At 43.5% G+C, this 24,013-nt stretch overlaps 1 protein-coding gene across 1 annotated transcript in view; it reads right to left on the bottom strand.

Annotated features, from left to right (window-relative positions):
* The window catches only part of ablim1a (actin binding LIM protein 1a), a 270,896-nt gene that overhangs the window by 135,678 nt on the left and 111,205 nt on the right, over positions 1 to 24,013 (bottom strand). Inside the window, exons 3-4 of the mRNA XM_034184185.1 lie at positions 10,422 to 10,605; positions 1,364 to 1,473 (exon numbers count right to left, since the gene is read on the bottom strand). Coding sequence (XP_034040076.1) covers positions 1,364 to 1,473; positions 10,422 to 10,605 — 294 coding nt within the window. The remainder of the gene's footprint in view (positions 1 to 1,363; positions 1,474 to 10,421; positions 10,606 to 24,013) is intronic.

The raw sequence follows: 24,013 nt of genomic DNA, 5'->3' as shown, positions 1-24,013 counted from the left end.
TTCTTGAGAATGTGTGAAGTTTTAACTCACAGGGTGCAATGCTGAGAAATGATGAATTCTCAGAATGCAAGAGATGGAGAACCACGCCCGACTTTTCCTGGGTCAGGCTCAAAACTTCTCAGTCGGCCCTCATATATGTAGCTGTCACAAAAACACAGTTGACAACACCACCACCACCAAAAATGGTAGTTATGAGCACTCCTGGTCCAGTTGCTCTGAAAGTCAGCAAGTCCTATTAACCGTGTCTACATGTCTGATTGCATTGGTTGTCGTCCACATGATTGGCCAATTAGATATTTGCTTTAATAAGCAGGTGTGTCTAATGACAGGGCCAAGGAGTGTGTGCATGAGTTAGCACAGACCTCTCCAACCCTGCTCCTGGACGCCACCTGTCCTGCATATTTCCCATGTCTACCTGCTCTAATCGCACCTCATCAATTAGCGTTGGTGTTTCCCAGCTCTTGATTGGCTGAGCACACCTGAATGAGTTAATTAGCTATGGGTGGGTGGAGTTGTAAAACATGCTGGGCGGGAGCCCTCCAGGAGGAGTTATGTTTTGTGTGAGTCTCAAACTAGTTCATGGACTTCACAGAAAACCAAATTCAGTCAGACTTCAAACCCTTTGTTGTTTCGATCCCACAACACTAGATGGGGATGGAGGGCAACCATGTGACAGCTGCCTCATGACATCCATCCGCACGGCACTAAAAGCCCGATCTATTCCCAGGTCAAATCCACACACTGGTTTTCAAATGAACAATCCTCCTGCCATATTTTCTTGACTAAACAAACAGCAGTCACACAGCCGTAATGAGGCTAAAAGGATGACGCGCGGAGAATCAGCATGTCTTATTTATAGGTGACCTTGTCTAAAAGCTCTTCAGACCACCAGGGTGAGAGTGAAAAAAAAGAGCAGGATGCTGCACGTTCCCGGAATGAGAGGACAGGAAACACCATAATTTAATGAGGTTTGTCTCACTGTTATTCACAAAGAAAAACGGCTGGTGAGACACGCAGCTGAATTAACAGAGGAGGACGTGTGTCCCACAGTTTTATACCTTTTCATTTTCTGAAACAGACGAGAACATTTTGATCAGTAATATTAATAACGAGTGGAGGATATGTGATCAAATTGTGAAATGATTCACAGTTTTCACACCTCGTATGACTGTGGCTCAACAGCTTCTAATGTGCTGCATAATTAGACATAATAGATTCTGTTCTTGTGGGTTCTTGGGCTTTAAACGGGACGGCGGCATTTGATGCTCTGTGTGTGTGTGCGTGTGTGTGTGTGTGTGTGTGTGTGTGTGTGTGTGTGTGTGTGTGTGTGTGTGTGTGTGTGTGTGTGTGTGTGTGTACTTACTGCTGAAGCCCAGGATGTCTTTGGGTCCTGGCGACATGGGCTCCACACAGTACTGACACAGGCAGTCCTTCCCGTTAAAGGTCACCCTGTCCCCAGCAGGAAACGGCCGTCTGCAGCGGGATGACATCAACAACTGGTCACATGGTCAAAAGACAAACGTCAGCTCATCAGCTGAGCCTTGTAGGTTCTCTGGTGGTTTATGCTGATGCATCTCCAGAGGACATGTACTCACTGCAGTACTAATACTGCATTTTGTCTACAACTTACACTGGACAATAAACATTCACAGGAGTGAGTGAGTGAGTGACAGTCAAATAATACAGTGGGGAAAATAAGTATTTCATCCACTGTCAATTTTGCAGGTTTTCCCACCTACAAAGAATGGAGAGGTCTGTAATTTGTATCGTAGGTACACTTCCACTGTGAGAGACAGAATCTAAAACCAAAATCAACAAAATCACGTTGTATGATTTTTAAATAATTAATTTGCAGTTTATTGCATGAAATAATATTTGATACAATAGATAAACAGACCTTAACAACTGGTACAGAAACATTTGTCTGCCATTACAGAGGTCAGATGTTTCCTGTAGTCCTGTAGTTTTAACACACTGCAGCAGGGATTATGGTCCACTCCTCCATACAGATCTTTTCCAGATCTTTCAGGTTTCAAGTTTCAGCTCCCTCCAAAGATTTTCTATTGAGTTCAGGTCTGGAGATTGGCTTGGCCACTCCAGGACCTTGGAATGCTTTGTACGTAGCCCCTCCTTAGCTGCCCTGGCTGTGTGTTTGGGGTCACTGTCATGCTGGAAGACCAAGCCACAACCCATCTTCAATGCTCTTACTGAGGGAAGGAGGTTGTTTGCCAAAATCTCGCGATACATGACCCCTGCCCTGATACATTGTCCTGTCCTCTTTGCAGAAGATCACCCCGAGAATATGATGTTTCCTGTTATGTGCTGACGCGGGTCAGAGAACCGACCCAGCATCTGACAAGGGCCCAGCGCTAAATAACCAGAAAGCGGTTCCAAAAACAAAACAAATTTATTTCCCTCCTGTGCAATAATTTGTGTACAACATAAATATTCGGTTGTCTGGCGAGGTGAAGGACGGCACGCTCTCCAGCGCCCAAATGGATCAAAGCCCGGCGCTTCTGAACTCACAACTTTATGTAAATGAGCAGCTTCTCACAACAGGTGGAGGATCATCAGTCCGTATGCCACGACAGTGAGGAGCAAACTGCACAATTCTCATCAATGTTCAAATATACTGCGTAACAAAATACCAAATTACTGTTAACACTTATTCAGACAATCATCACCTCTGATGTGTGCTGACAGCATGTGTCCCTCACCCGTCCTCCTTCACAGGCACGATGTGTCAAACCCTGGCGCGGTCCTCAGCGTCTCACAAACGAACGTCACAAGGTCGAGTTCCCGGCAATTCTGCTCGAATCACTCATGGCTTAAATGCAGAATGCCATCTCATTATCTGCTTCAGCTGAAAGTTTTTAAGTTTGCACGTGAGCATCATCCACAGGTGCTGCAAGTCGTTAGGCCTGCACGTGAACATCCTCCGCAGGTGCAGCCAATAGTTCTGATGAAGGTGAAGGACTCTTCCGCCAGCACCTTCTCCATAGAAAAAAAAATAGTTTGCATACCACCTGGAGAGCAAAGAAAAGAAAACAACACCAAAATGTCCAGCCAAACCCCCCAACACACAACAGTTTCCACCCCCACGCTTCACGGTTGGGATGGTTTTCTTGGGGTTGTTTTCATCCTCCAAACACGGCGAGTGGAGTTGATGCCAAAAAGCTTTATTTTGGTCTCATCTGACCACATGACCTTCTCCCATGCCTCCTCTGGATCATCCAGATGGTCACTGGTGAACTTCAAACGGGCCTGGACATGTGCTGGCTTGAGCAGGGGGACCTTGCTGCCCTGCAGGATTTTAAACCATGACAGCATCATGTGTTACTAATGTAATCTTTGTGACTGTGGTCCCAGCTCTCTTCAGGTCATTGACCAGGTCCTCCTGTGTAGTTCTGAACTTTCTCAGAATCATCCTTACCCACAAAGTGAGATCTTGCATGGAATCCCAGACCGAGGGAGATTGACAGTCATCTTGTGTTTCTTCCACTTTCTAATAAATAATCATAACAGTTGTTGTCTTCTAGCTGCTTGCCTGTTGTCCTGTAGTCCATCCCAGCCTTGTGCAGGTCTACAGTTTTGTCCCTGGTGTCCTTAGACAGCTCTTTGGTCTTGGCCATGGTGGATGAGTTGTTTACTGATTGATTGTGTGATTATATGTGATTGACTGAGTGTGTGAACAGGTGTCTTTTATACAGGTAACAAGTTCAAACAGGTGCAATTAATACAGGTAAAGAGTACAGAATAGGAGGGCTTCTTAAAGAAAAACTAACAGGTCTGTGAGAGCCAGAATAGTTGCTGATTGGTAGGTTACCAAATACTTATTTCATCCAATAAAATGCAAATTATTTTTTTTAAAAATCATACAATGTGATTTTCTGGATTTTCTTTTTAGATTCTGTCTCTCACAGTTGAAGTGTACCTATGATAGAAATTACAGACCTCTGCATTCTTTGTAGGTAGGAAAACTTGCAAAATCGACAGTGGATCAAATATTTATTTTCCCCACTGTATATTAGACGAATAATTAATATTTATTTATGAGTATAATGGTAAGAATATTGTCACGTTTCATTCCACTTCAGTTCAATTGAATGCTTTATTATGTCCCCAAAGGGCAAATACTGTTAAAATACAGCAGCCAACAGTTAAAACACACACACACACACACACACACACACTTACATCTGTCCATCTTAAAAAAATCTTGAAAACAAATAAAACTTACATTAAATCTAGTAATTAAAAAACATACAGTTCAAAAACACATCATAATTCATTCATTACTCTTGTTTAAAAGGTATATTACAGCTGGGATAACAGAGTTCCTAAACCTTTTTGTTCTGCATCTCGACATTATGTATCTTCATTATTTGTTTCATATGACACCTAAATTGATCTTAGATCTTCACTAAGTTCCCATTGCTCTGAGTACTGGTCAGTCAAATGAGTGCTGTCAGGCATGTCCTCTTTATGCTGGCAAAGAAAAGTTATAGTCAATCATGATCACTAACAAGCAGTTAAAAGGCTTTGTCACATTAAAAGACATTTTAGAACCTTGACCACCACTTATTAAAAGATTTAAGCCTGTATGTATAATTTTGACCAAGTGTGGACTAGAGAACATCCAAAATAACTTAAAACCTGTGCACCTAGTTCTTGTTTTTAGCCGATGCCATCAAATATGGCCTTCATGTATTGCAAAGGCTTTGTGTCCGTCCGTCCGTCCATCCATCCGTGCTCAGCATAAGTCCAGTCTTATTACTGCCACAGTCTTGAAAATTCACAGAGAACATTCTTGCGACTCACACCTTGGACAAGTTCAAAGATGGCTGACCTTGACATATTTTAAGAGGTAATTTAAGAGGTTAAAATGTCACATTCTATTTCAATCTGTTGTTTTGTTTTGGAGTAGCGGGGGTGACAGCCAATCAGAGTAGAGCTGCACAGTGATGTCAGTGGCTGGCCTCTCCAAAACCACTTTGCTCTGTGTGTTTATATACATGTCTAACAAGAAATAAACACTTCTAAAACTGAAAATGCCATTTTTGGAACCTAATAACACCTCTGAACTTATTTACAAGACATTTCACAAACGTTAGCATGGTGACGTCGCGGGTTGGTAACTAGCTGCAAAACTCTGTTTCATTTGTGTGTAAATATATCCTCTTCTTCATATATTATGCAAAAGCTGGCAAGAAATAAACACTTCTAAAACTGAAAATGCCATTTTTGGAACCTAATAACACCTCTGAACTTATTTACAAGACATTTCACAAACGTTAGCATGGTGACATCGCGGGTTGGTAGCTAGCTGCAAAACTCTGTTTCATTTGTGTGTAAATATATCCTCTTCTTCATATATTATGCAAAAGCTAGCAAGAAATAAGCACTTCTAAAACTGAAAATGCTCTTTTGTAACCTGATAATGCCTCTGCAGCCATTTACAAGACATTTTGTGGCATTACCATGCATGCTAACTTCTGCTAACTTAAAGTTAACTTCCTATGGCGGTAAGCCTCTTGCAGATGCCGTTAAAATGTAAATATTGTTTTGATTGTTTGATTGATAGAGGGGTTTTATTGAATATATACAAAATGTAGCTAAGACAATAGGATCGTAATAAATTATTAAACAACTGCAAATTATAAAGAACACAATGCCCCTATGGTCCAGGGTATTTTTGCATTACATTATATTTTAAAACCTTAATGATGCTGAACAATCATTCCACCCAACATAAGAAAAGATCAAAGACATCATTAAAAGCCCAAAATTTCCATGATATAAATGTTCGGCCCCAACTCTATTAAGGCTACAATCAGCACAGGTGCTGTACACGCATGAGCATGTATGTTGTTGGTACAATATCATTGAAGACAAGTACACCAAGTCTTTCCAGCACTGAACTTCAACCATTCCTCTCACTGTGACGACAAACTTGTTTTAGACACAAACATGATCAAGACAAACAACAGTTGATATTCCCACAAACATATAATTTTTCAAACGTATACATGAGCTCATGAAAAACAAGGAAATAATTTCAGGTTGGACAGGACATAAATTACATGCCAGTGCCACATTTGAGTGTCATAATCAGTTATTTTACAGAAAGCATGATGAAATCCGTCACTAATGCTTAGTTACTTTGCTGCAGTCAGGTCAGAAAACATCACTCAGTGTTTGTCTTGGTTGAGTCATTTCACACCAACAGAGTAAAATGTAATGGGACGGTTCACCCTATCAGTTTTGACATGACACATACTACAGCATTCCAGTGGGTATACAGAAGAGGACAGTACTAAACAACGGTTTTTGTAATTTTGTCAGTGTGTTCAGGAACCAAATGCATCTCTGTTATTTCAGTAGGCTCAAGACTGCAGATTTTAGCTGATGATGACCACAGAATGGTGAACATCGGGCACAGTTCCTGAAAACTAAAAAATCCATAACATAAGTGAAGCAGAATAAGATGAAAGGAAATGGGGAGTCCTGTTTGTTAATTCAGGGTTGCCCCATTGTCACAAGAAAAACTACATTTGTTTCCTTGGTCACTGTTTGTCCCAAAGAAGATGACCTCTAATGCTGCGTTTACACATAACGACGACAAGTCACAAATGCCACGAAGTACACATTCTTGGCCGCTGATCACAAATGTGATTATTCGGGGCAGAGGTGTCAGGTGTCCTCAGGAACTATTGCACCCTGTTACCACATGTTACGATTAATGGCACGTGTTGCTGGAGAATTATCAGGAACCACTATGCACGGTCAATAATAATGTTCCACGTTGTTGCGCGCTATTACACGTAACAGCACATCATTAAGTCCTGTCACGTTGTGAACGAGGTGAATTGTCTCCACACACGCACCCATATTCATTCAACCGAATTCAAATCGCTCCAGTTTTTCAGAAGAACTTTGTGACTGCATGCATAGTTGGGCTCTGTGCCATGAAGTGGTGCAGAGAGGAGGAAGAGGAGATGGACAGAGCCAGATGTGTGGCTTCATGCGGCTCTTGTCTCGTGTGTTTTCCCAAACATTAGGCACATGCAGCAGGTGGAACACCTGCAGGAGCGCGCTGAAGAGCACTGAAATGAGACTTTTAGCCGACTTGGTGTCAGCAATCAAACTGAATGCGGTGCAGCAGGGTTTAATTGTACGCGTGCTTCTTCCTCCGCCGGACTGGAGGAGGTGCAGAGATGTCTGGCAGCACGTGAGTCTCCTCTCGCTCCTCTGGTTGCTCAGACTCGTTCTCCCGCTCATCGGTTACAACAGCAGAAGCGTCCTGAGGAGCTTCAGCAGGAGCTGTGGAACGACACTTGGCTGACTTCGTGTCACTGTTCCTCTTTGGCATACTGCATCAAACTGAATGCTGTGGAGCCGAGTTTAATTGTGTGCACGTGACAGAAAACTGACCTGTCGTGGCGCGCAGTGAAATGTGACGCCGCGTTACAAGTCGTGTCAAAAGTTGACAGTTTCCGTGTCACTTCGTAATAACGCATGACAGTTTGGGCTCCAAGAACCATCACAGGAACCACTACGAACGTTGTCACATTCTATTAAGGATCACTAGTCATCAAGATGGATCAACATGCTCAGTTGCGACCTCCACGGCGTGAGACGAAATGAGGGTGGTGTGTGACATTTGTGGAAGTTTTTTGACAGGCAAAAACATGCTTCACGAATATCAAGAATATCAAGTAGCAACACGCACTATTAAGAAACCTATTCAGATGCATTAAGTCATGTTAAGAATGTCAGGAATGTGTCACGAATGACAGAAAAATGGCATTTGTAATGCGTCTTGCTTATGTGTAAATGCACCTTAAGATTCAAGATTTCCATAAGAGCAGAAGAAGAAGCAACAGCTGGCAAGGATGACAATTCTATGGCCATAAACCAGTAACCTCTAATTATCAGAAGAAAACCCCACAAAACAAATGGAAGGGGTTGCATGTGAGCAAAATTAGGCAACTAAAGGGTCACTACTTCTTTGATGACTCAAAGAATAAGAGCCTGTTCCAGGCAACTTCACAAGCAACAAAACAGTCAACACAGGGCAGTGAACACAGTGTGCTATGAACCAGGCCAGCGGCCTTACACACTACAAGACGGGGCCAGAGTCTGGGAGAGAATGCAGCCTAGGAGGGCACAATAGGACCAGCTGGTCCTATTCTACCCCCATGATTTCCCCACGGAATAAGACACCGTCCATGTTCAGCCAGGTGAAATCATCATTCAGTTTCACAGGAGTCAACACCATGGTGGAGGTGGGTATGTGGAAAGTAACAGACAAATCAACCACCACCAGGAAAAATGACCTAGGAGAGGGAGCTGGACTGACCATAGGGCAGGAACTCCAGCGCATAAGCGAGTGAAGACTGGATACTGGACAGGGTTGACAAGACTGGATAGGCTGGGTCCATGAGTTAGGCAAACGAGCAGGAACCTCAGTACTGGAGATGACACACATCTGGAAAAACGCAGCAGAAAAGCAGGAGCTGCAACTTCACCCTCCAGTAACCCCCCAAAGACACAAAGGAAGCAGCAAGTCTGAAGATGGGTAAGTTGGAGCTTGAACACATGACGGCAGCGCACAATCCAGCTTGCTGTGGCAGCAGCTATGAAGTCATTGGCTCCTAGGTGCTGTGCACAATGGGCCTTAATTGCAATTTCAATGGGCCATTTTTCACACGATTCACAGGCTTTTTTGTGTTTAATATATCATTAAACTTGTTAAATACTTGTTAAATGTCATTTCATTACTTTGTACTTGCATTTGTAATAAAATAATCACAACTGTAGTGGCACTTCATAACTTCTTCACATCTTGGTTGTGAAAATATCCTATGGTCTGCAATGTCGTAAAAGTATTGTGGTCGCCGTCAAAACAAGCGAGGCGATCATCTCAATACATTGGCCTTTCCATGTCCCTGGGACATTAAACATTTAAAATTGAAAAGTTAACATGTCAATATAGCTTTTGGATGTGTCAGAGGTAAGAACAATGCACTACTTCATATGTTTATTACGTTACTGATGTGGGCCGCAGTCTCAGCTGAATCAGTGCATGCAATGATGATGTGGCTGTTAATGTAATGACAACCAATCATCAACGGTGCCACATACAGTGTTAATGAAAGACATCAAAGTCACACAAGTTCAGCCAAACTCAAATTTATATTTTTATTCAGCCCTATCAGTCAGCTTTAAATATTGATAAAACCAATATAAAATGGGGTAATTAAATAACCTCCACCCTCCTTGATCAGCTGGCAAACATGGTTTCTGTAGTAGGGGACCAAAATTCCAGGTGTACGTCCTTGCCCTTGTGTGCTGAGTTGAAGTGGTTTGGATATTTGCTTGATACCTCCACCTGAAAGAACTGGATGCCCATCCAACTGGGAGACCACCTTGGGGTTGACCCAGAACACAGAAGATATCCCATCTGGCCTGGGAATGCTTTGGGTTCCCCTCAGAGGAATTGGAGGATGTGGTTGAGAACATCTGGGCCACCTTATTTAGCCTGCTGCCACTGCAACCCAGATCCAAATAAGTGTGTGGACATAAAGCACTGCCTGCTTCTAAATGTATAAAATAAAAATTACAAAAGAAATAAACCATTTTTTTTCCTAAATACAGTTTTTGCCAGAAGCATCAAAGCTGCCTCCCAGAGGGCAGCTGTCCAAACTGATCCCAGACTGAGTGCTTTCTTTAAAATAGCTCCAGTTGGACTAAACATGTGGCCTTATCATCTGGACTGTGGCCTCCCATCATTCTGAGGAAAATGTACCGGACAGCTGTACATAAACACAGATACAGCTACAAAATACCAGGACAGGGTGCTCTTCAGAGAGAGCTTTGTCAGAACCAATATGTGGAAAACAATGAGAAGATACAGTTTGATGCAAATGTCTGTACACCCCTGGAAATATTATGTGATATCACATACATCAAAATAAAATTAGGCTTCTTTTTTGAAAACTTAAAAATGAAGGTCTTTTTTATTATTTATCAGCATTTGATGTCATAAAGGACAACTGAATATTCTACTCTGATGTCAGCTGGAATGACTTGGTGTCAATTCAACATTTGGATTGGGGAGGAAGAGGAGGATTTTACAGTGCCGTACAGTGCCGTACAGTGCCGTACAGTACCGTACAGTGCCGTACAGTGCCGTACAGTACCGTACAGTGCCGTACAGTGCCGTACAGTGCCATACAGTACCGTACAGTGCCATACAGTACCGTACAGTGCCATACAGTGCCGTACAGTGCCATACAGTACCGTACAGTGCCGTACAGTGCCGTACAGTACCGTAGCAGCACTTCCTTGGTGGACGTGTGCACTCTGAGTGCTTTTCTGTAAGTTGTGTGGTGTTTAGTGCAGGTTGCGTGTCTTACTTGCAGATTGTGCAGACGAAGCATGACGGGTGGTAGGTCTTCCCCAGGGCGGTGACCACCTCCCCCTCCACAAAGTCTCCACAGCCGTTACAGCGTGTGCCGTGCATGCGCTGGTAGTCCAGTGTGCACAGATACTCTCCATTCTTCATGAAGAAGCCCCCCTGGGCCAGGTCACAGCCGCACACTGTGCAACACACACGGACACACTGCAAATCAGACAACTCAGGGCTACACACAATGAACATATGAATCATCCACACATCACGTCCACTGTCCCGAGACTTTCACGACTCACAGAAACGTCTGTGAAGAACTCTGGCTCTGTGAGGCAGAACGTCATCAGGTCACAGGCACAAAAACAAAACTTGATTCCAGAGCTGAGGAGAGCTTTCAATGTCACAGGAAGTGACCTCGATCTGTTCCTGAAGATAAGTGGATTGAAGTACTCCAAAGTACACTCTCAACCAACAACAAGCTTCCTTCTTTTCAAATACAACCCTGTCGCCTACACAACCACAAGATACTGTCTACATACAAAGACACAACTGTGTGTGCGTGTGTGTGTGTGTGTGTGTGTGTGTCTGTGTGTGTGTGTGTGTGTGCGTGTGTGTCTCCCTCTCCTGTCCAAACAATACATCGGAATTGAGCCAAAAATCGCACACATATACTTTGACATATGGAGGGGTGACATAGGCTGTTGAGCACTTTAGCAGCAGTGGCGGCAGCAGCAGCAGCAGCAGCAGTAGTAGTAGTAGTAGTAGTTATAGTAGTAGTAGTAATATGAGTTATAGTAGTAGTAGTGGTAGTACAAGTAGTCATATTAGTTGAAGTAGTACTAGTAGTAGTAGAAGTAGTAGAGACACGTTTGTGCTGCAGAATTGAGCCAGACTTGTGTGTGGGATGCTGGGAAGCACAGGGCAACAACCAATCAGAGTAGAGAGGCATGGTGACATCACCTGACTGCTCACTCAAACAAAATAATCCAAGATGGCGGAAAATGTTTTTGAAACAGTTTATTTCTCTATAACTCTAACATGTTTCTCATATATTTTGTAAAGGTTAGTGAGAAATAAACACTTCTAAATATTAAAATGCTGTTTTTGCAACCAAAAAACACCTCTAAAGTGATTCACGAGACATGTTAGCGTGTATGCCCCGTATATGCGTCTCACGGGGCTAATTTCAAAACATTATGCATGTGCACACACACGTCCTCCTGCAGATGTTGTTAAAAGGAAAATAAAATATTCGTTATGAAAATAAAATTTTTGTTCCTCTGTCTGTTGTTATTTTTTTGAAATGTCTTTTAAGAATAGCATTTATTTGTTTTTGTAAACAAACCCACATTTTCCTCCTGCACCACCAATTTCATTGATAAGATATTTAATTTCAGTAAAATTTTAAACAGCTGTAATTTGTGGAAGCATTACATTGGACAGACTGACTGAGGACAAAGTGCTTCCTGTTGTGCACTGCTGCATGGAAATACACAACCCCATCACACAGTAAAAACGGGACGATATCATGAGAAGTGATTTAATATAGTACTTTCACAAAACATAATGACGGTATCACAAAATTTGGGGTGACATGGGGCGAGTGGAGGTTAGGGTTTGGGTTAGGGTTGGAAATAGTGATCGAAACTTGATCCTGTCACAAAAAATGTAACGCATTTTATGAAGGTATCACAAAATTATTTTGTGATGGTATTAAACTTGGGGCGACACGGGGGTGGGGGTGTCATGGTTAGGGTTAGAAATAGTGACCAAAACTTAACTGTGGCACAAAAATGTAACACATTTCGGGATGGTATCGAAAAATGTTTCATGATGGTATCATGAAATCTGGGGTGACATGGGGCACGTGGAGGTTAGGGTTTGGGTTAGGGTTAGAAATAGTGATCAAAACTTGATCCTGTCACAAAAATGTAACGCATTTTATGAAGGTATCACAAAATTATTTTATGATGGTATTAAAGTTGGGGTGAGAAGGGGGGGGCGGGGGGGGGGGTTGATTAGGGTTAGAAATAGTGACCAAAACTGAACTGCAGCATGAAAATGTAATGCATTTCATGACAGTATCACAAAGAAAACTAGAGATATTCATCATGAAATGCCCCGCGCACAGTATTATTTTCCATGCAAAGTGCAGTAATATGTACTTGTATGGGGTGGGTATTTGGTTGAAGCCTTGTGTGTTCGATGTAAATGGGATATACAATGAAAAAAATTGGAGATTGGCATAATATTTATTTAGAGGATGTGACAAACAGTGACCATACAAAGTCGGTCATGGTCGCCAGCCATCAAAACAAATGCAACCACTGGTGACCTTGAAACGGAGGTCAAGGTCACCGGCCTTCGAACCCATGTAAAGTACTCCTCCAAGGCATGTACCCACCATGTATGAAGTTTCTATGAGCAAAAGGTGCTGAGCTATGCTGTGGCAAAGGATTTGACAGTTGTGACCACTGGTGACCTCGAAAAGTAGGTCAAGGTCACCGGCCTTCGAACCCATGCGAAGTATTCCTCCAAGGCATGTACCCACCAAATATGAAGTTTCTGTGAGCAACAGGTGCCGAGCTATGTTGCGGCGAACGAATTGCGGCCGGACAGACGGATGGATGGACATAAAAAATATGTGAAACTGGGCTGAAATGCACATGTTACAACACCAGTCTCCACTCTCATGTAGTTTCTGTGTGAACATTTTTTACAGTGTGCCAAATTATGACACACTGGCTTAAATCATTTTTCCTGAATGAAACAGCTGTTAAATTGACTGCCTTGCTTGCAAATGAAAAAAAAAAGTATCAGATGACCTCCAACTTCAGTCTATTTTTTGAAATATAAAAGTGCTGTACTGATTTTCAGGTTATTTCAAAGTTGAGCAAATGTGAGGGGGCAGGTGTTAACCTCTGAGCTGGACTCCATTAAGATGGCACCATGACAGTGCGAGCTCAAAGCGGTCTGCGCGCAGCACCACAGCGTGACCCCGTTAACATAATAGCATTTTAGAAAAGCCACGGCTAAGAGGGAAAATATTTTGATGTTGGAAATAATTGCACCTAATCTTTCTTATGGATCTGAATGAGGGCGAGTGACGGAGACAATCAGATTTAATTGAATTAAGGCTCAGGGATGATAAGATTAGTTTGTAAGATAAGTGAGCTGAGGGAAACGCGTCAGCGGAGAGTTGGTAGCTTTTCTCTGTGCTGCTCAAACACATCAGTGGTGGAACAGATGCAGAGTCTTACATAAAATGCCTTTTTGGCCATTTAGGAGGGTCATTAAATAAATTGAATTGAAAGTGGAGTGGGATTTAATCACGAGAAAACAACTTCCAATATATCACAATATGTAAATTACAGAGGCACTTACTTAATTTAGTGAATACTGATTTTGCCCACAAGAGGCAGTATTGTAATGCAGCGCAAAACGGCCTTACTCAGTTACATACACGTAACTGTGAACCATTCCACACGTTTCCATTGCACAAATGCTGCTGCTTACCCAGAAAAAATGAATAAATAAATACTGGTCTGAAACTAGGAAACTGCGACCTCATGGTCCAGAGGGGTGGAAACCTCGAGAGCTTTACCTGAATTATTTCAAACAGCAACAGCAGCTTATTCACCTTATTCAGGAAGTCAGGGTGGGCGGCTCCATGTTGTCAAGCAACTTCCAGTTTGCCACTGCATCTATGATTAGCGACGTGGGAACACAGTACACTTAGAAATGAGGAAAGAGGAAACTATCGCTTTCAGAACGATGTTTTGAATATGAAAAGTAGAGATCTGAGTGCTGTTGACGAGCATTTAATTTTTGACCGTGGCTATTCGCATGGCGGCCGTGTCCATAACTCTCATTTGGCTAATCGCACAGCAAGACTCTGGTACGTATATTCGCATGGCAAGACTGGTGGCAAAACTTGGAACTACTTGTATACACAAACATACTGCATTCAAGATGTCTTAACTAATTTAATATTTTTCGATTTTGATTATTATTTTTTTATTCGGCCATGTCCATAACTATTCATTTCACTATTCGCACGGCAAGACTCTGGTGGCAAAAGGCCAACCCTATTCGAATGGCGGCCGTGTCCATAACTCTCATTTAATGCAGTATGTTTGTGTGGCCACGACGGCGGTGGGATCGAACCTGGACGGCTCGCACTAAAGACCATTCCTCTACCAGGTCAGTCAAACGGGAATTCCCTGTTAGCCAAGCTAGCGGGAACGTCTTTTCAATCAGGACCCGGGACATTCATCCCGCTACATTTGTTTATACAAGTAGTTCCAAGTTTTACCACCAGAGTCTTGCTGTGCGAATAGCCAAATGAGAGTTATGGACACGGCGGCTGTGCTTGAAAGACGAGGATCTCCAGTGCTGGCTAAAGGCGCTGAATTTGAAAAATCCACCCAAATGTCCCAATGTCTGTTCATTTTATTTTATGGAGAAAAAACCCACACCACTGGATCCTTACCCAGAGAAATGATTGGATTATAACACTCCGTTGAAGAAGCCAAGGCGGATGCTAGTGAGACAAACGGGTAAGCTGTGTTTGTAGCATTAGCTGCTATCTTATTTACTCATTTTCTGGTGTTTGATACAACCAAGCACTGCATGAAATAACACCATACGTATACGAGGTCTGTGAGAAAAGAATCCGACATTTTCATTTTATGCAAAAAATATATTTGGGACAAATATATTTGTCCCAAGGACAAGTTGGGACAAGCCCAGCTCTCCACAATTTCTCTTATACTCACTCGACTGGTAAACATTGAAAGCCGAGATAGGCATGTCCCAACTTGTTCTTTAGCACTCCGAAACAGAGGTGTTCCTTTGTCTCGCTTCATCAACGAATCAGTCGTGACGCGCAAAGCCTCCGCGCGGCTTTCCATGACAAAATCTCTTGTTAAAAGTGAAAATCAGTGAAAATCTGCCGGAAAATGGCTGATGTCCAGCTCTTGTGATAACCAGAGAAATTGCACACGACGGTCCCAGCTCCACACAGCCATCCGTTTAGAAATGATGTGGTGGTTTCTGCCTCTCGATGGTGGCTCGGAGCGCGGCACGCCGTGCGCCATTGTGGGCAGTCCTTAAAGCTGTAGTAACACTCCTTATTCTCTGTGAAGCCCGTAAAATTTTCACCGAAAGCCAGATAAATTTTTCGAATGGTTTCCAGCTGCCTGTCTCTAGCAGTTTCTGAAAAAATTCTGATGGAAAAAAAGCCCAAATCATTCCGCCATTTCCTCGCAATGAAACAACGAGGAGAGGGGTGGACCAGTGCTCACTTAAAGCCTGCCCACAGGCAAATGACGCAACCGACAGGCGTGGAAAAACTCACGCATCCGCACGAAGGTTCAAGCTTGGCTGACGTAAAAACATATGAATCAAATCCATATAGTTTTTGTGAAAGTGTAGTGACACGGACCCACAACAGGGGGCGCAAATGAACGGTCAATAGATGAGCCAAAAAGTAACAATTTAATGTTGTGAAGGTGCACAATGAATACACAGACAATCTCAGAATCTGATAACAGTCAATCCACAAAGGTGACGTGTGGGCAGGCTCGAGGATAGAAAACGTCTGTCCTGAGAAGAGCCGGAACCACACGATTTCCGCCGCCACCAAACCTGGTGAATACTGGAGCCGCCAAGTCCCGAATTCCCAGGTGATCACCGTCCCCGACTGTCGGATCTGGTACTGCTGGCGAAGAACAAAGACAGTCAAGTGTGGGTGTGTGTACACCCCGTAACAACAACGGTGGGAATGCCACCTCCACCTCTAACACACACTCGTGCAGCGTCTGTTTAACCACTTATCTGACGGACGTAGGACGAAACAGTCGCGACCCACGCCGGTCCTCTGGTTGACAGCTGCAAAACAATAGCTCTTGGAATCAATTAATACAGGCAGGGAAAGTTACCTCCATAGAAGTACGATATCTCGGCAACGAGGTGGAGATGACGTCTGGTCTTTATGGAGTGAGATGCTGTAGAGTAGATGGGTGACAGCTGTCAAGAGATAATGAGTGACAGCTGTCACCCCTGGCTGTGTCCGTGGCGGCAGCGCCCTCTCGTGCCTGAAGCCCGCACTTCAGGCAGGGCGCCCTCTGGTGGTGGGCCAGCAGTACCTCCTCTTCTGGCGGCCCACACAACAATAGTTTTTGCATAAAATAAAAAGGTCGGATTCTTTTCTCACAGACCTCGTATTAACGTTACGTAATCTTGTCATTACGGTGGTACTACTTATCAGTTAGTATTTTAACTTGAGTTCTACAGTGCATTGCAGGTCACTACGATTGTACCTGGTCTTGTCACTTCCAAGCTTCAGCAGCAGCAGCTCGAGTACAGAACGTGACTTTAATTTGTTCTTAGTTTGGTGCAGCCATTGCTTAAATTTTCCTTGTCATTGTGTTTTACTGTGATGACCCCAACTAGCGACAATGCACCACTGTCGCAGGTGTTGATTTCTTGATGGGGATGGTTTTCAAATTAAAAAATTCCGGAGGGAATTCTTGCTGCAGCACGAACATCTAATCAGACACCTGTGAAATTTGCAAAACAGGTGAAAAACAATAAAGCAGGTCTGAGTCAGGACGAAGAGGAGGATTACAGCATCATGTTCCAAGAGCTGTGCAGAGCTCATAATGATCTTGCTGACAAGTCATTACAGGTCATCCTGAAATCAAACTGCCATAATACTACTTTAAAATACAGCCATAATTCTCAAAGTAATAAACGTGAAAAAATTTTAACAATAGTTCTTTCTTTCTTTCCTTCTTACAAAACAGATTAGGCTTATCGGCTGAGAAATATTTAAACTTTTATGTTACAAATAGGGTGGAAAGGTAGCTTAGTGGTAATCACCGTTGCTTCACTGCAAGAAGGTTGTGGAATCTCTTCCTGCCTGTGTGGAGTTTGCATGTTCTCCCCATGTTTGTGTGGGTTTCCTTCAGGTGCTTCGGCTTCCTCCCACATCCAAACACATAAATGTTTGGTGAATTAGTGACACTAAATTGACTGTAGTTGTGAGTTTGATTGAGTGTATCTGTCTATATGTGGCCCTGAAATAGACTGGCATCCTGTCTAGGATGTACCCCACCTCTCACCCTTTGACTGCTGAGATAGGCTCCAGCCCCCCATGGCCCTTGGTTGGAGTAAGCAGGTATAGAAAATGAATGAATGAATGTTACAAATACCATCAATTACAATTTCAGCTGAAAGTCCACCAATATAGCTGAAAAAACCGCTAAATGTCTCCCTTTGTGTCTGACATTTAAAGTTACTGTGTGGACAGTTGTTCATGTCCAGTGCCTGTGATGATGTACTTTCTGCAGCAGCTCAGGAAGTTCAATCTGCCAAAAACAATGATGGTGAACTTCTACACTGCCATCATTGAGTCCATTGTCTCCTCCTCCATCACTGTCTGGTAGCAAAAATTATGGAATCACCGGCCTCGGAGGATGTTCATTCAGTTGTTTAATTTTGTAGAAAAAAAGCAGATCACAGACATGACACAAAACTAAAGTCATTTCAAATGGCAACTTTCTGGCTTTAAGAAACACTATAAGAAATCAAGAAAAAAAATTGTGGCAGTCAGTAACGGTTACTTTTTTAGACCAAGCAGAGGGAAAAAAATATGGAATCACTCAATTCTGAGGAAAAAATTATGGAATCATGAAAAACAAAAGAACGCTCCAACACATCACTAGTATTTTGTTGCACCACCTCTGGCTTTTATAACAGCTTGCAGTCTCTGAGTCATGGACTTAATGAGTGACAAACAGTACTCTTCATCAATCTGGCTCCAACTTTCTCTGATTGCTGTTGCCAGATCAGCTTTGCAGGTTGGAGCCTTGTCATGGACCATTTTCTTCAACTTCCACCAAAGATTTTCAATTGGATTAAGATCCGGACTATTTGCAGGCCATGACATTGACCTTATGTGTCTTTTTGCAAGGAATGTTTTCACAGTTATCATCTTGAAAAATGATTTCATCATCCCCACACATCCTTTCAATTGATGGGATAAGAAAAGTGTCCAAAATATCAACGTAAACTTGTGCATTTATTGATGATGTAATGACAGCCATCTCCCCAGTGCCTTTACCTGACATGCAGCCCCATATCATCAATGACTGTGGAAATTTACATGTTCTCTTCAGGCAGTCATCTTTATAAATCTCATTGGAACGGCACCAAACAAAAGTTCCAGCATCGTCACCTTGCCCAATGCAGATTCGAGATTCAGCACTGAATATGACTTTCATCCAGTCATCCACAGTCCACGATTGCTTTTCCTTTGCCCATTGTAACCTTGTTTTTTTCTGTTTAGGTGTTAATGATGGTTTTCGTTTAGCTTTTCTGTATGTAAATCCCATTTCCTTTAGGCGGTTTCTTACAGTTCGGTCACAGACGTTGCCTCCAGTTTCCTCCCATTCGTTCCTCATTTGTTTTGTTGTGCATTTTTGATTTTTGAGACATATTGCTTTAAGTTTTCTGTCTTGACGCTTTGATGTCTTCCTTGGTCTACCAGTATGTTTGCCTTTAACAACCTGTATTGTATTTGGTCCAGAGTTTAGACACAGCTGACTGTGAACAACCAACATCTTTTGCAAGATTGCGTGATGATTTACCCTCTTTTAAGAGTTTGATAATCCTCTCCTTTGTTTCAATTGACATCTCTCGTGTTGGAGCCATGATTCATGTCAGTCCACTTGGTGCAACAGCTCTCCAAGGTGTGATCACTCCTTTTTAGATGCAGACTAACGAGCAGATCTGATTTGATGCAGGTGTTAGTTTTGGGGATGAAAATTTACTGGGTGATTCCATAATTTTTTCCTCAGAATTGAGTGAGTCCATATTTTTTTCCCTCTGCTTGGTCTAAAAAAGTAACTGTTACTGACTGCCACAATTATTCTTCCTGATTTCTTATAGTGTTTCTTAAAGCCAGAAAGTTGCCATTTGAAATGACTTTAGTTTTGTGTCATGTCTGTGATCTGCTTTTTTTCTACAAAATTAAACAACTGAATGAACATCCTCCGAGGCCAGTGATTCCATAATTATTGCCAGGGGTTGTACGTATCTGCGTAGTATCATCCATGCAACAAAGAAAGTGATCGACTGCAATCTGCCATCCCTACAAGACCTGTACACCTCCAGGGCTCTGAGGCGAGCAAGGAAGATAGTGGCCGACCCCTCTCACCCAGGACACAAACTTTTTGTTACCCTCCCCTCTGGCAGACAGCTGAGGTCCATCAAGACTAAAACCCCAAGACACAAAAACAGCTTCTTTCTGTCCGCAGATACACTTACAGTAGTGTTCAGAATAATAGTAGTGTTGTGTGGGCCGCCCGAAGAGGAGGTACTGCTGGCTCACCACCAGAGGGTGTCCTGCCTGTTGTCAGGTTTCAGGCACTAGAGGGCGCAGTTGCTGCAGGAAGTCCACCAGGAGCCCGGAGCTGACAGCTGTCAGTCATCACATCATCACCACCACCCATAAAGCCTGGGAGAGACATCACAACTCTGCCGAGTTATCAGCTTACCACACAGGTAAACTTACTCAGCCGTTCTGTGCCATACGCACACGTTTTTTGCATCTGAGCTTTTTGCAGTCATTAACCTTTTGTACACTTGCAGCTTGTAGCCGAGTTTGTGGAAGTTGGAGGAGTTAGCATCTCCACTCCTCACTTCTGACTTGATTAAGTGATACATAAGGCACTGCACGTACTCTGTGTTCCTGTGTTTGGAGGTGGAGGGTTTCCCCCAGAAAGGAAGTGTATTTTCAGCTGACTTGTTTCCTGGGTGTTCACACACCCACCCCGTAACCTGTCTCTTTTCCTGCCAGCAGTACTGGATCTGGCAGCTGGAAGTGGTGGCCACCTGGGGACTCAGGACTTGGCGGCTCCGGTGTGTTGCAGGTCTCCGTTGGCGGTGGAACATCGTGGGTCCCGGCTCTTCTCTGGTTAGGCGTCTCCTACCCTTGGGCCTGCCCACGCGTCATCTTTGGTTATATTGATATTGAAAAACTAAAAGCATATTTTGACCTGTTGTGCACATTTACAGCAATAAATTGTATTTATTGGATTCTCTATTGGCCTTTCATTTACGCCCCCTGGTGTGGGTCCGTGCATTTCACTTTCCCCAACAAGTAGTGCTATGTGACTAAAAAGATTAATCCAGGTTTTGAGTATATTTCTTATTGTTACATGGGAAACAAGGTACCAGTAGATTCAGTAGATTCTCACAAATCCAACAAGACCAAGCATTCATGATATGCGCACTGTTAAGGCTATGAAATTGGGCTATTAGTAAAAAAAAAGTAGAAAAGTGGGTGTTCACAATAATAGTAGCATCTGCTGTTGACGCTACAAACTCAAAACTATTATGTTCAAACTGCTTTTTTAGCAATCCTTTGAATCACTAAATGAGTATTTAGTTGTATAACCACAGTTTTTCATGATTTCTTCACATCTGCGAGGCATTAATTTTGTTGGTTTGGAACCAAGCTTTTGCTTGTTTACTAGTGTGCTTGGGGTCATTGTCTTGTTGAAACACCCATTTCAAAGGAATGTCCTCTTCAGCATAAGGCAACATGACCTCTTCAAGTATTTTGACATATCCAAACTGATCCATGTGATGTATGTGATATATACAACCCCTGGCAAAAATTATGGAATCACCGGCCTCGGAGGATGTTCATTCAGTTGTTTAATTTTGTAGAAAAAAAGCAAATCACAGACATGACACAAAACTAAAGTCATTTCAAATGGCAACTTTTCTGGCTTTAAGAAACACTATAAGAAATCAAGAAAAAAAGATTGTGGCAGTCAGTAACGGTTACTTTTTTAGACCAAGCAGAGGAAAAAAATATGGAATCACTCAATTATGAGGAAAAAATTATGGAATCACCCTGTAAATTTTCATCCCCAAAACTAACACCTGCATCAAATCAGATCTGCTCGTTAGTCTGCATCTAAAAAGGAGTGAACACACCTTGGAGAGCTGTTGCACCAAGTGGACTGACATGAATCATGGCTTCAACAAGAGAGATGTCAATTGAAACAAAGGAGAGGATTATCAAACTCTTAAAAGAGAGTAAATCATCACGCAATGTTGCAAAAGATGTTGGTTGTTCACAGTCAGCTGTGTCTAAACTCTGGACCAAATACAAACAATATGGGAAGGTTGTTAAAGGCAAACATACTGGTAGACCAAGGAAGACATCAAAGCGTCAAGACAGAAAACTTAAAGCAATATGTCTCAAAAATCGAAAAATGTACAACAAAACAATTGAGGAACGAATGGGAGGAAACTGGAGTCAACTTCTGTGACCGAACTGTAAGAAACCGCCTAAAGGAAATGGGATTTACATACAGAAAAGCTAAACGAAAGGCATCATTAACACCTAAACAGAAAAAAACAAGGTTACAATGGGCTAAGGAAAAGCAATTGTGGACTGTGGATGACAGGATGAAAGTCATATTCAGTGATGAATCTCGAAACTGCATTGGGCAAGGTGATGATGCTGGAACTTTTGTTTGGTGCCTTTCCAATGAGATTTATAAAGATGACTGCCTGAAGAGAACATGTAAATTTCCACAGTCATTGATGATATGGGGCTGCATGTCAGGTAAAGGCACTGGGGGATGGCTGTCATTACATCATCAATAAATGCACAAGTTTATGTTGATATTTTGGACAATTGAAAGGATGTTTTGGGGATGATGAAATCATTTTCAAGATGATAATGCATCTTGCCATAGAGCAAAAACTGCAAAAACATTCCTTGCAAAAAGACACATATGGTCAATGTCATGGCATAGGGTCAGTGTCAATGAGCAGATCTTGTTGTGTGGGCCGCTGAAGAGGAGGTACTGCTGGCCCACCACCAGAAGGCGCCCTGCCTGAAGTGCGGGCTTCAGGCATGAGAGGGCGCTGCCGCCTCAGGAACAAGCCGTGGTGACAGCTGTCACCCATCATCCATGACAGCTGTCACTAATCATCACATCTGGTATAAAAGCAGGAAGACACCTCCACCAAACTGCCGAGATATCATCTTCATCTGGAGGTAATACTCTCAGCCTTTTGTGATTTATAAATCTGTTATTGTGAGTGTTTGCAGGAGAACCGGTCGTTTTTGCGGAGGCTGTGCAAGACGGCGCTCCTTTTCATCTGAGACCGCTGCAACGTGTTGAGTGAGAGGTGGAGGTGGCATTCCCACCATTGTTACTGGGTGTTCACACACTCACCCTTTGACTGTCTTTTGCTTTCTGCCAGCAGTACCAGATCCGACACGCCGGGAAGGTGGCCACCTGGGGACTCCGGGACTTGGCGGCTCCAGTATTCCTCGGGTTCAGGTGGCGGTGGAAATCATGTGGTTCCGGTTCATTTCCAGACGGGCGTCTCCTATCGTCAAGCCTGCCCACACGACACCTTTATTAATTGACTGTTGCACATTCTGAATCTGCTGTGTTTGGTTGTGACATTCACAACAGTAAAGTGTTATAATTTGACTCCTTCCATTGTCCATTCATTTACGCCCCCTGTTGTGGGTCTGTGTCACTACACTTTCCCAACAGGATATCTCGGCCAGCGTCATGGACTCCGAGGGGCGTCACCAGGCTGTTGAACAACCAATGGGAGAGCAGGGAGCGCAGGCATCTGCAGGAGGCGTGATTGGTGAGCTACAGCATATTCTCACCGCCTTTACGGCTCGAATGGATTAAATAGCCGAGCAAAACATCCTCCTGAACCGCAGGGTGGAGGCTCTCTCCGCACAAGTGGCGGCGAGTGCTCAGGGAGCTGCTGCAGCTCCTCCTCCTGTCGATCCTGTGCTAGATATTAATGTTCCAGTGGTGGTTCAACAACCCCTCCCACCATCCCCTGAAGCATACATAAGCCCTCCTGAGCTGTACGGAGGTTGTGTGGAGACGTGCGCGGACTTTCTTATGCAGTGTTCGCTCGTCTTCGCACAACGTCCCGTCATGTACGCGTCAGACGCAAGCAAAATAGCTTATGTGATCACTCTGCTTCGGGGAGAGGCACGCGCTTGGGCTACGGCGCTTTGGGAGCAAAATTCACGGCTCCTTCACACATACACTGGGTTTGTGAGGGAGTTCAGAACTGTGTTTGATCACCCTAACAGAGGAGAGACCGCTTCAACCGTGCTGCTGTCGATGAGACAGGGACGCCGGAGAGCAGCCGCTTATGCAGTCGACTTCCGCATCGCGGCTGCGAGGTCCGGCTGGAATAACGCTGCGCTCTGCGCCGCCTTTGTAAACGGACCGTCATCAGTCCTAAAGGAGCACCTAGTGGCCAAGGATGAACCGCGGGAATTAGATGGGCTTATTGATCTCGTTATACGGTTAGACAATCGGTTGGAGGAACGCCGTCGGGAACGAGACGAAGGACGTGGCCGGGCGCGCGCCGTCCCTCTTCCTTCCGGGTCCGAGAAAGGTCCGCCCTTCCCACGCTCCCTGGCCTCTACGTCCCGTGGGGCGACAGCTCCCCCTGCTGACGAAGCTATGGACACGAGCAGGGCCACATTTAGACCACCTAATAGACAGAGGAGGTTTC

The sequence above is a fragment of the Thalassophryne amazonica genome, chromosome 13 (assembly GCF_902500255.1).
Source record: "Thalassophryne amazonica chromosome 13, fThaAma1.1, whole genome shotgun sequence".
In the NCBI taxonomy this organism is placed as follows: domain Eukaryota; kingdom Metazoa; phylum Chordata; class Actinopteri; order Batrachoidiformes; family Batrachoididae; genus Thalassophryne; species Thalassophryne amazonica.
The sequence above is the reverse complement of the archived record's forward strand: the minus strand, read 5'-3'. Positions and strand labels throughout refer to the sequence as shown.